General features: G+C 45.7%; 3 protein-coding genes and 1 non-coding gene across 4 annotated transcripts; 3 read left to right on the top strand and 1 right to left on the bottom strand.

Moving 5' to 3' along the window:
* Positions 1 to 45: 45 nt before the first annotated feature.
* Positions 46 to 1,056, top strand: F5J12DRAFT_906669 (uncharacterized protein; the record flags this gene model as incomplete). The annotated part of the gene is made up of 5 exons (XM_051748808.1): positions 46 to 241; positions 290 to 372; positions 421 to 606; positions 734 to 943; positions 1,000 to 1,056. The coding sequence occupies 5 exons, from the start codon at positions 46 to 48 to the stop codon at positions 1,054 to 1,056; spliced, it is 732 nt and encodes a 243-aa protein (XP_051597850.1).
* A 142-nt stretch (positions 1,057 to 1,198) lies between these two features.
* Positions 1,199 to 1,468, top strand: F5J12DRAFT_696412 (uncharacterized protein; the record flags this gene model as incomplete). The annotated part of the gene is made up of 1 exon (XM_051740442.1): positions 1,199 to 1,468. A coding segment is annotated over one exon (270 nt), but the record flags the coding sequence as incomplete, so codon positions are not given.
* A 1,678-nt stretch (positions 1,469 to 3,146) lies between these two features.
* On the bottom strand, positions 3,147 to 3,219 carry F5J12DRAFT_t150. Its single transcript has one exon. It is a non-coding gene; the product is annotated as a tRNA-Val (tRNA).
* A 4,249-nt stretch (positions 3,220 to 7,468) lies between these two features.
* On the top strand, positions 7,469 to 9,505 carry F5J12DRAFT_894947 (uncharacterized protein; the record flags this gene model as incomplete). The annotated part of the gene is made up of 5 exons (XM_051747787.1): positions 7,469 to 7,711; positions 8,652 to 8,670; positions 8,724 to 9,014; positions 9,068 to 9,363; positions 9,434 to 9,505. 5 exons carry the CDS (start codon positions 7,469 to 7,471, stop codon positions 9,503 to 9,505), a joined length of 921 nt encoding a protein of 306 aa, XP_051597848.1.
* Between the last annotated feature and the right edge of the window lie 3,543 nt (positions 9,506 to 13,048).

The raw sequence follows: 13,048 nt of genomic DNA, 5'->3' as shown, positions 1-13,048 counted from the left end.
ATGGCCCCACTCTGTCATCATGATTGTGTCATTTACCTTGCAAATATGACTTCAGCTGGGGAGAGGCAACATTATGCACTTGCCCTCATCAAATCTCTTTTTGGCCATCTCCCAGATAATTTTCATATTGGGCTGTTATATGACATAGGTTGTCAACTGGAACAGAGCTGCAGGAAGTGGGGTTTTCTCAAGTCATTTCTGCCACATATTTCTTTTGCCATCTCAGTATTTCATGCCTCTGGTCATCAATGGGCATGTCAGCTTATCTATCACCCCTGAAAATGTGAAGGATTTGGGCTATCTGATGGAGAGGGATGTGAGCATTTTTGGAGTTCAATCAAAGGACTGATACCATCTCTTCATGTTTCTGGGGTATGTGTGCAGTATGCCACATCTGTTTCAAGCTAACATATTATTCAGTATCATCAATGCCTCTTTGTTATTGACTTCCAGGTGTGCCACCTGGACATGAAGAGTCTCACTGGTTTGGGCCAGTGGCTTTTTCATTGCTGGAATCATTGCCAAGAAAAGAAGGCTGCTGCAAACAGAGGCCTAAGGAGATGTGGAGTTGATATCCCAACTCTTCAAGCTGAATGGGTTGCTCAAGTCTCTGCATAGACAAAGCGAACTCCTCATAAGCTGCTGATATAAATAATGACTCCTGCTCACCATCAAATTAGGTCACAGCTCTAAAGCTGCTGAGAATATTATATTGCAAATCATGGCAACTCAGAAATCATTGGCAAATTATGAGGCCAAGCTAGAAGTGCTGGAGAAAGATCTTCTCCATGGGGTTGCTGACATGACAAGCTTGAATATCCAAATTGCAGAGTGTCATCAAAAGGTTAAGTGTTTTAAAGAAGCTTTGCAGAACCAGAGGGCAACCCTAGGCATAAATGGGCATTCAAATCTTGCTAGTATCCAAAAGAGTGCTTATCTTCAAGTTAGTGGCAGTGTATTTTCTACATGGTTTCATCTAATTGAGACCATGTTCCATAGCTTCTCATGCATGCATTAGCAATAAAGAAATGTATCAGAGATTGTCTGTGCCAATGAAAGTTTGAGTTGGAAACACTGGAACACTCATATTGGCAGACTCTCAGTGGTAAGAGGTCATCATTCATGAATACCCTTGTATTTGACTTGCCTTGAAGAACAAAGACTTCAAAACCACACAGAAGCATCTGTGAAGTGATGAAAACCAGGAATAGCCAAGCTTGCCAGTAGCTACAATAATCTGTGTCTGCAAATTGTAGGCCTCATATGCAAGGGAAAAGCTCCTCAGGGGTCAATAGCCCCACTCCTGATCCCAAGGGACTCTTTGTTCAAACTGGATGTGGATGATGATATTTGGCAGGATATTGGCCTTGGGGATGATTCAGATGGGTTACTACCCCCATGGTTAGCTGATGAAAAAGTGTGCTCAGGGATCAGATCACTCCTTGAGCTGAGGTGTTGTCAAGAAGAGGAAAGGCACCTGTTGCAGTAAAGAAGAGCTTTGACAGAGTGGTTTTCTGAAGAGTGGGGTCATGTGCAGAAAGCCAGACAGAGTGCTGGTAAGAGACATGTGTCATTGCATTACCATGACTAACACACATTGCAGATGTTGATCTTGCATATGAACTTGACTGCAGAGCATTGAGACTATCAGATCTGTGCTCTTGTGGAAGAGGCAACTCAGAGGCTATCCTGGAACACCTAATGAGAACTGGGGTGCAAGTGATGAAGAACTGCACAGCATGGTGAGGGTGGTCATGTTATATATATTGATAGTGTTAATGAGGAGAGGTTTGATGGATTGGAGTCAGAGGGTGAAGAGGATGAGGATGAAGTGATGGATGATGAGTTGCTATGTGTTGCTGAAGAATTTGCCCTGGCAGATGAATATCACCAACAAAGTGATATGCCATTGGAAGAATTCTGTTGGGGAGAAGAATGGGAGAATGACCTACTGGATATGGATCCACCATCATCTCCAAGTAAAAGAGTTTGATACAGATAAGGGTGATAGAGACATATTATAATCTATTTGGTGTGTTTAAATAGAATTTTTTTTGAGCATCATGTTTGCAGGACATATGCATGGGTAAAATGTAGAATAATCCCACTGGTTGGCAGAGGGGTAGGTGGGATGTCCCAATGTGGCCTTAGAGGCTGTTGTGGGACATCCCACTGCTTGACAGAGAGGGGGTGGGATGTCCCAATGTAGCCTTAGAGGCTGCTGTGGGACATCCCACTGCTTGCCAGAAGGGGGGAGGGATGTCCCAATGTAGCCTTAGAGGCTGTTGTGGGACATCCCACTGCTTGGCAAAGGGGAGGGTGGGATGTCCCAATTTAGCCTTAGAGGCTGTTGTGGGACATCCCACTGCTTGCCTAAGGGGAGGGTGGGACATCCCAATGTAGCCTTAGAGGCTGCTGTGGGACATCCCACTGCTTTCCAGAAGGAGGGTGGGATGTCTCAATGTAGCCTTAGAGGGTATTGTGGGACATCCCACTGGGTGACAAAGGGGAGGGTGGGATGCCCCACACCAGTCTCAGAAGGGGGACAGTGGGATGTCCCAACTTAGCCTAAGAGGCTGTTGTGGGATATCCCACTGGCTGCTGGAGAGTGGGGTGGAATGTCAATATAACCCAAGAGGGTGTTCTGGGACATAGCCTCAGCTAGTGTTGCTGTAGCTCAGCTCCAAAGGCTGACCTGCTCAACAACAAGCAGCTTAGTCACTATGACAACTATTACCAAATGTAGCCTTGTGTTGCCACATACCAAATCCACAATAATTATTTTAATACTCAATAATATAGATGTGGTATGACCCTTGGCTGAGGACAGCTCCCTGAGCCACAGCAACACTACCCCCAGCTGCCAGAGGGGGAAGTGGGATGTCACAATGCAGCCTTATGATGGAAATGTGACCAGAGCTGGGATTGAAGCAACCTCTTAGGTGATAAACAGTGCTCTAACAGTTGAGCAAATATATATTGTCCAGGTACTAATATCAGTAGCATGGGGGTAAACCAGTGACATGGGAACAAGACTATGTGAAGAGCAATGCACCATTCCCCACTTGCTCAGAGGCTGCTGTGGGACATCCAACTGCTTGCCAGAGGGGGTAGGGATGTCCCAAAGTAGCCTTATGAGGAAAATGTGACCAGTTCTAAGATTGAACCAGTGACCTCCTAGGTGTTTACCAGGTGCTGCAACCACTGAGCCATATGGTCTGGGTACTAGTGTCAGTAGCTTGGGGGCTGAGACTAGCACTGTGGGAGCATATCTCCATGAAGTTAATGCACAGAATGCACCATCTCCAATGTGGTCCCTTCATCTGGCCACTTTTGGAGTGCAAAAACAGTGCACACCCCCTAGGGTCATGCAAATGGTCTGATTGCCTTTTGACCTTGTGTCATGTGATGGATCAGGATTTACTGCTGTGTTTCCAGGAGGCCTTACTATCAGGTACCTTGTGTCCATGTAACTCACATGATCTGGACTTACTAAGGATGCTGCATGACCCATTGTACTGAGCATGCATGGGTTCCAGATGCAGCTCATAACCTGATGAAAATGTGACCAGAGCTGGAATTGAGCCAGGACCCTCTCAGTCTCAAGCAGCTTCTCTGACCATGGAGCTACCTTGCATTGGATTCTCTATGGTGCTTGTAGGATTAGTGCAGATTACTACTTCAACACCTTAGAGGCTGTGTTGGGACATCCCTCTGGTTGCCAGAGGGGAGGGTGGGATGTCCCAATATAGCCTTAGAGGCTGTTGTGGGACATCCCACTGGTTGGCAGTGGAGAGGGTGGGATGTCCCAATGTAGGCTTGGAGGCTGTTGTGGGACATTCCACTGCTTGGCAAAGGGGAGGGTTGGACATTCCACTGCTTGGCAGAGGGAACAGTGGGATGTCCCAATGTAGCCTTAGAGGCTGTTGTGGGACATCCCACTGGTTGGCAAAGGGGAAGGTGGGATGTCCCAAGGCAGCCTTGGAGGTTGCTATGGGACATCCCAAGTCTCCTTATGAAAGTCAGTGGGATGTCCCATCCCAGCCTCAGGGGGCTATGGTGGCACATCCTCCTAAGTTACCTTTGCAGACCAGCACAATGCCCCATGATGACCTCAGAGGCTCATCTGGGACATTCTGCCCTCTGCAGATGGTGTTGCAAAGGTGACCAACCCCATGTTCTATGTGGGGGACTTTGAGATATTGGCTTGTCACACAAGTGTTCAAAAACCATTCACTTCTTCCTTCATACAGTACAAATTGCATGAGGTATAGACACAAATTGATTGAATTTATTATTGCAATTTTCAAGGCAAATGTGGGTCATCTCCCTGGCAACTAGTGAGATGTCCCAATACAGCAGAATCACATTGCAAAGATGTACATGAAAAGTACTATTGTATACTACTATGCATGGTGGGATGGGAGGGGATGTATAGGTCAAAGGATACTTTGTGGATTAAATTTGTCAGAGGAGCAAGGGGGCTAGATTTCTGCAGCTATTTCAATGCTAATATAAGCTGCACTTTCAGGAGTAGGGACCCCAGTCACCCAAGGCAGTCTTGGGACATCCCAAATAATTGCATTTGAAAGGATGGCTATGTGGGAAATCCCATCTGTCCCAGGGCCTAAAAATCTGCATAGCCCTGGGACATGACCAGATGTCCCTGGGCAGACCTTGGTCTGGGAGGCTATTAGGCTGGATGGTTTGGAGAAACTATTCAGCCTAAATGCTTATGAAAAATGGTTACCTGAAGTGGCCCATATGCTGTGACAATATAAATAATACTACTGAAGGGCCCATCCATATGTTGTGATGCTATACATGAGATTACTGACAGGCCCATCTTTATGTTTCATCAGAGGTACATCTTGCTGTGGACAGGCCTGTCCATATGTTGTGACAATATAAATAATATTACTGAAGGGCCCATCCATATGTTGTGACTCTATTCAATGATACTAGTGACAGGCCTGTCTTTATGTTTTGACAGGGTACATCTTACTGGGGCCAGGCCTGCCCATATGTTGTGACAATGTAAATGATACTACTGAAGGGCCCATCCATATGTTGTGATGCTATACATGAGATTACTGACAGGCCCATCTTTATGTTTTGTCAGAGGTACAACTTACCGTGGACAGGCCTGTCCATATGTTGCAACAATATAAATAATACTACTGAAGGGCCTGCCCTTATGTTGTGACTCTATTAAATGATATTAGTGACAGGCCTGTCTTTATGTTTTAACAGTGGTGAATCTTACTATTGACAGGCCTGTCCATATGTTGTGACAGGGGTATGGCTTATTATGAACAGGCCCATTTATATGTTGCAACACCATAAATGATATTCCTCCCAGGCCTGTCCTTATGTTGTGACCCTCTCCATGTTATGATAGGCAGGCCCACCTTGATGTTGTGACAGGGGTGTAACCTACCAGGACAGGCCCATCCATGTCTTATAGCAGCTCAGTATTCTTAATTGGTCATGGCCCCATCTAAATGTTTCAACATCCTTACCCACCACAGGCCCTCCCATATGTTGTGGTAATGCACTTATGGGCCTGTACATATGTTGCTCACACTTTAGTCCCTCAGGCCTGTCCATGTGTACTGGCCCATCTCAGGGTCTATATAAGTGTTGGTGTTTTGGTGCACAGGCTGCCCATGTGTTGTGACTAAGTGTGACTACACTATGTGGAGTGGGACAGGATCCAAAGAAGATCACTGTCCCTGATGAGGAATAATCTCAATAGCTCCACAATGGAAGGTGATGAGCCACCAATCACAGGAAATCACAAGGGAAAGGGACCTGACCCAAGGAACTGGGGGGGCTTGGACCTTAGTGATAGAGAAATGGATCCAGAAGCACAACATGCTACTCTTGCATCCTGGAAGATTGCAACTAAGTTAGCTTACAAAGTGAATGATGACCTACCCAGACCCCTGCAGAAAACTGACAAGGAGGGTGCAGTATCAAACAAAGAGGACATTCCCCAGAGCCCAGCTGATGACCAAACCTTTAACAAGAAAAGGTCAAAGTGTAAAGATAATAAAAACACACCCAAATTGTCCAAGGTCCCTCCCAATCCTGTAAAGGATATGGTCAATAGGGTTGTGCATCAAGACCACAAACAGCATGAGCAACAAAAGACTCCAAAGGCTATGGAACCAGTGAAGCAAATCAACCCTAAAAGTTATATTGGATTAGTGTTTAAACATCTTGAAAAGAACAAAAAATGCGCCAAGAGAAGCAAGAAAAATAAGTTGTCCCAGTAACGTGGATCACCAGATGATAGCAACTCTGATCCTAGTTCAAGTGGTGATGCTGGGGATAGCCACTCAGATGAAGATGAGAGCTTGGACTCATCCATATCTCCAAGCTCAGGTTCCAGCTCCTCTGATGATGACAAATCATTGACAAGCTTGGGTGACTTGCCAAGTACATCTGATAGCTTTTCCAGCTGCAGCAAATCTTCCACTAACTACAGCAGGTCACAAGGGCATAGAAGATGAGGAAGGTCTAAACAGTGAAAGAGTCAAGGCCACTGACCACACAAATCCAAGAAGAGATCCAGATCACAGCATAAAATGATGCTGAAACTGATCTTACCAGTGAATTATGATGGATCAGACAACCCCCATGCATTCCATCACTTCATGACTGAAGGAATTGCATATGTGGAGGATGGCCATGTGGAAACAAAGAAGTGTGCATTCATCTTGTCACACTACCTAACAGGAAAGGAACATGAGTTCTATGTGCACAAAGTGTCAGGAGTCCCTTACAAGTGGAGGCTATCTGACTTCTTCACAGAACTATCTAACTACTGTTTCCCCATCGACTTCAGAATGCGACAATGTGAAAAGCTTCAGTCATGCTACCAAAATTCCAAGATGGTCAAAACCTACTTGTATGAGCTCAACAAGATCTGGAATATGATTGGAGAGACCAATGAGTGTACCAAGGTACATAAATTCTGGTCAGGACTACAAAAGGAACTCCAATGCAATCTGTGGAGGGAAAAGTTGAACCCTGAGTTATCAACTTTAAAGAAGGTTGTGGCTTCAGTGGAAATCCTTGAGATCATGTAATATATCACTGGAGATTATGCCCATAAGTCGCAAAGATGGCAAAGTAAGAAATGCACTGTTGAAAGTGTGGCAGTCTTGACAGGAGAACCAGAAAGCTTGAGGAACAGATGACACTGTGCCTGCAGAAAGAAATACAAGAGCAAGGGGAATCAAAGGGATGCTGCACCTGCTGAATCCTCCAAGAATGGGGGATGATGCATGAGACATCAAGATGCTTGAAGTGTAAGTGTGATAACCCTAAGATGAGCAAGGAAGAACAGGAGCAACATAAGGCAGAAGGGCTCTGCTTTATCTGCCATAAGTCTGGACATTTTTCAAGAAATTGTCCTGACAAACATACTGTACCCTCATCCAGAAAACCTCCAGGCATTATGAGCTTTGGAGTGGACATGGACTTTGGGGACATCAAATGTCAGTGCCTCCTTGCCAAGTCAACCAACAATGACCCTGAAGTATCTGTGAATTTCATCCAGACTCGAGGACCTACCATCCAAGATGATGATGATGAACCTGAAGATGACCTCCCTGACCTTGAGAGTGTCTCAGATGATGATGAGTATGGTACTGACAATGGAGTCACCACTGATGATGAGGACTCTGATGACAGGATGAGGGTATACATCTATTCCAACAATCAGCTATGGGAGCATTGATGGTCAGAAACCAGAATCAGGAATCTGCTCGCAGATTGCACTAGGGAACTATTATCAGGGATATGCTACCCAGGAGATGATCCAGATTCCCTACACACCTTTATGGACACTCGCTTCCTCATTTATGATTTGAAGGATGGATGACACATGATTGTGGAAAGCAAAAGGAATGTATTGAGCCCTGAGGATGGAATTATAATTGAAACCCACCTCCTGACAGACCCAACATTCCAGATTGACTGCTGGTATTGGGCACAGACTTGAATCAATTATGGACACTGCTGGCCTTACTACCAAGGCAACAAGGGCCAAGTTGGTTTGTAATATGCACCAAGCATGGTATGCACATACCAATCCAAAAACATCAGAGGGTTAGTGACTTACTTGTCATCAATTTCTGTTAAATGCTAACTTAATTATTTTGGAGGATGACAAGCTGCAGGATTGTCAAGTCTATAGAGATTCATTCACACAAGCTGTAAATATCCCTGTGTTATCATTTATTCATGGATTAAATCCTTATGCAGGCACAGACATGGTGTAATGTTGAGGACATCCATGTATTTGGATGTGTAATCTATGGTGGCAATGATGAAGCTGCCTACCAGGCTCAGGGCATCTTCGCTGGCTCTCCAATATGTATGGAGCTAGCAAGTGAGAGGCAGACAGACATCACAAGGCTGCTAGATTACCTGGCCACAATTGTGAAGTAAGTATGATTTATTGTGGCTACAATTATCCTTGCCATATCTCATTTTACTCTAGATATAAAATCCTTGATCCTGGTGTTGCAGTTGTGTTACCTGACTGTGGGGCTCTATTGCAAGCAACATATGACCCAGTTTTCATGTTGAAATCCCAAGAATCCAGTCATGATTGTAATTGCTGAGTTCTGCCTCAGGTCTTCTTGCACAAACTATGTAAGTGCTGTCCATGTATCTATGACTGAGCTGCTACCACATCTTCCTCACAGATGAAGTGGGTATCATGAGTGCACAGAGGAATGTCCCATGGAAGTCTTTACTCAACCTTCTCTATATGCACCAGTACACCATTGTTAATTGGCCTGCTGCTGTCCCCACTGTTGGCCCAGATTTCAATATCAAGGGCCTCAGTGCTGACGAGCTCCATGCCTTGACTGTCCCTTTTCTAAAGGAACAAATAGGTGCTGACTTCCATTCTGAGGTCCATGTAGAGGATGAGGGTGATGATTACTTGGTGCCAGTACCCATGGTGTCATTTGATGTCAGGGAGTGGACACCTGGTGAGTTTGAAAAATTCTACATAATCATATGGACTCTGACTTGAATAATCCAGAGCAGAAGGAGCTATTTAGGATGGTTAGCCCAGAGATGTTCAAAATCCCACTGCTAGTAAATACATTTAATCAACCCCTTCATATTCTTTCAGATTTGCAAGCCTTCATTAAAGCAATCCTGAAAAGCATGGGCCCCTCTGACTCAGAAAGGACACCCTCACCACTTCCTCCATCATCACCCCCTGTTGAAGATTCACTGCAGTCACTCATATGTGGTAGTATGGGAGTGAACACACCTGCAGACTATCATCATTCCACTCCCCCCTCCTCACCCATGACTGATGTGCCACAACAGGTGCCTGCACAAGGCTGTGCACTAGCCAATGTGCTGGGGGTTCACCATGTGTGTTGTCACTCTCCAGTAGGCCAGCATTCTCTTTGCCATTCCACAGTGCCAGATGAAGAGTCACACCATGTGTGTCATCACTCTCCAGTAGGCTGGCATTCACTTTGCCATTCCACATCCCCAGATGAAGAGTCACAGCAGCTCCCTGTGCAAGGTATCTGGCACACATGTCATGCCAATCAAGCAGCATCCCACCCATCTACATTCTATAGTACTAGGCACTCCCACAGTCACTCTCAGACTCCATGTCCTTGACACCACTCCTGGCAGGCATCTCACAAGCATCATAGGGAATGTCAGGTGAATTCAAGTGATGATGATTTGCTACACTTGCAACAGAGAACCCACCACAGGTATATGCACATTGTTGTGTTCTGCACTTTGTAACTAACAATTACTAGTGTCATCCAGTATGTCTATCAGGAGCCTCCACATAAGAGGCATCATCACCATGATTCTGACAATGAAGATCACCATGTGGTGCAGTAACCACACTAAGCAGGTAGGTCATGTTTCACTCATTGTCTTGTATGAATCTTATGTTTGGATGATCGCCCCTCATAGTCTTATACCATTATTCACCACCTATGCAATTATTTGGCTGACATTCCTTGCAACTCCATTTTTTGCCCTTGCCCTTTCTTACTGTGGTGCCCCATCACTGGCCACATATGTGGACCAGTGTTATACCTTGCCACATGTTGGTCACCTATTGTTTGGTTATTCTCAATTAATAATTGAACATCATCAGATTTACCCACTGGGTCCTTTGTCTCTGTTATTACTCACTTCTACATACTAGCTACCTTTGTAGACTCATATTATATACTCTTGGACTGCTTTATGGACTAGGTACTACCTGTTTGCACATTGTTGGATACCTATTTGTCCTTAGCTATAAATGACAGTGATTTTTGTGATATTGATATGAATCTGAAGGAACAAATAAGGAACACATGCACTTGTTCAGATGTTAGGAGTGCCAGACACATATGCACTTGGAGATTCCCCATTCTCACCTGGAGATTCTGCACACCCACACAGAGTCCCTGAACTGACTTGGAGATTCCCCATACTAACTTGGAGAATCTCCACACCTGCTTGGAGATTCCCCCAACTCACTTGGAGATTCTCCACACCTGCTTGGAAATTCCCCCAACCTGCATAGAGATTCTCCACACCTGCCTGGAGATTCCCCCAACCCACATGGAGATTCCCCATACTAACTTGGAGATTCCCCATACTAACTGGGAGATTCCCCACACCTGCTTGGAGATTCTCCCAACTCACATGGAGACTCCCCCAACCCATTTGGAGAATCTCCACACCTGCTTGGGGATTCCCCCAACCCACTTAGAGATTCTCCACACCTAGGAAAGAGCTGACAAGCTCGATCTGGACCCTTTGAAGTTCCTCTTGCCTGTGGAGTTAAATCTGGGACAATGGCTAGTCAAGACTCATGAGGCTGCCTTCACTTGGGATGCCTCAGAAAGAGGAACATTTCAAGAAGATATGTTTCCACCCTTAAAGATACCTACACTAGCCCACAAGCCTTGGGTTGAGCGGAATATCCCCATTCCTCCAGCCATTTTTTGCAATGTCATCAACATAATTAAAGAAAAGATTTCCACAGGTGTCTACAAGCTGTCTACCTCATCCTATCGCTCAAAATGGTTCTGCATAGTCAAGAAGGATGGAAAATCTCTCTGTCTTGTCCATGACTTACAACCTTTAAATGCAGTATTTATACAGGATTCAGCCATTCCCCCTTTCATCAACTCAATTGCAGAAGCTTTTGCCTGCCATTCCATCTACAGAATTTTAGGTCTTATGGTCAAATATGATCATCGCACCATCCACAACAAGTACCACAACCTTACCACCTTCCAAACCCCTATCAGTACTCTATGACTCACTAAGCTACCTATGGGCTACACAAACACCATCCAGATTTTCCATGGAGACGTTTGTTGGATATTGAAGGACAAAATCCCTGAAGTAACCATCCCTTTCATCAATGATTGCCCAATCAAAGGTCCAAAATCCTGTTACCAAAATTCCGACAGTACCTACCAGATGATCCCACAAAATTCTGGGATCAGATGTTTCATCTGGGAGCACCTTCAGAATGTCAACTGCATCTTACACCATCTATGTCATGCAGGAGCTACTGTCTCAGCAAAGAAATGCATCATCACTGCACCATCTATCATAGTGGTTGGGTATAAGGTGTCATTTGAGGGGAGAATTCTGGACAAAGCTAAAGTCCAAAAGATTAAAGACTACTGTATGGTGTAAAATCTGCACATTTATTTTTTGCAGCCACACCACCACACCACCATGCTCATTTGGCTGCATTGTTACTTGTCACAGTCGTGCAACCACACTACTGTGCCCTCTCAACCATGTCATTACCTTCTGCAACCATGCCACCACACCCATTCAACTGTGTCATTACTTTTTGCAGTCATGCAACCACACTACTGCACCCTTTCAGCCATGTTGTTACCTTCTGCAACCACAGTCCTCTCTGACCCTCAGACCAGTTCCTGGCCTTCCTCGCCTTCTGTCCCCTTGACCAGTCTTTGGTCTGGCTGTTTTCTCCAGACCACTTGCTTTAGCACAACTGGCTTCAGCCACTCCCAGTCTTGGTCTCTGGCTTTTGCCACCCCCAGCCTGAGCCACCCTCAGTCTCAGCCTTTGGCTTTGAACCCTGCCTCTAGCCCTGGTTTCCTGTTTCCTGGTTATATGTTTTCTGTTTTTCGTTGTCTGTTCTCTTTTTAAGTAGATACACACTTTCAGACCCCATGACCCCCTGGAGCAGACCTTGGACCCATCCTGGCCTTCTTGGCACTTCTCATGACCCTCTGTATCCCTGTGGTGCACTCCTGGTCCAACCAGCACATTCCTAGACCAGTTTTCCTGGTCTTCCTGGCACCCACCCAGGCTTCATGTCACTCTGGTGCCACTCAGAAGCACATTAGTACACCCCTGGACCATCTTTTGGTCATCTCTGGACCTCTCTGGACCCTCTTGGCCTCCATGTTGCCCTGAACTGGCTTTGAAACATACCTCTGGTCCTAGTGACACACCCTGGTACATTTGTTGGATGCTACCAGTCCCCTGCACATCTTTGGTCTCCAGTTTTCCCTGAACTGGCTCTGAAGAACACCCTTAGACCTTGCCTGGTCATCCCTGGCCTGCAACCTGCCTTAACCCAGCTCCAAGGTGCAACTCTGGCCCCCCTGAAACATGGGTTTCAGCTTTCACTGTCTCTGGAAACCCCTGTCTGGCCAGTCTAATCACTTCTGGACTTGGCTTCGCCTTGTCCTGGCCTGCTGAACTGTCTGGCGACCTCCTAGACCAGTCTCCAGCCCTGGGTTCCCAGAACAGTCCTTGGACTTGACCCTTGCCCCCAAACCCAGCTTATGCCATTCCAGTCCAAACCACTGGACCTCTGGTCATCACTGGCCTGTTTCCCAGCCCTCAGGCTCACCCTTGGCACTGTGTGTGCACTCAGACTCACTCCTAGTCATGTGACCTCACTGCATAACCCTCTGAGCATATTTCCCTATGGAACCTCAAGGGTTCAGTTCCTAAGAGGGGGATACTGTCATATCCATGACTCTTGGAC

This window comes from Pisolithus orientalis (assembly GCF_024613125.1).
Source record: "Pisolithus orientalis strain OTSU chromosome Unknown F5J12scaffold_26, whole genome shotgun sequence".
Lineage (NCBI taxonomy): Eukaryota > Fungi > Basidiomycota > Agaricomycetes > Boletales > Pisolithaceae > Pisolithus > Pisolithus orientalis.
The sequence above is the reverse complement of the archived record's forward strand: the minus strand, read 5'-3'. Positions and strand labels throughout refer to the sequence as shown.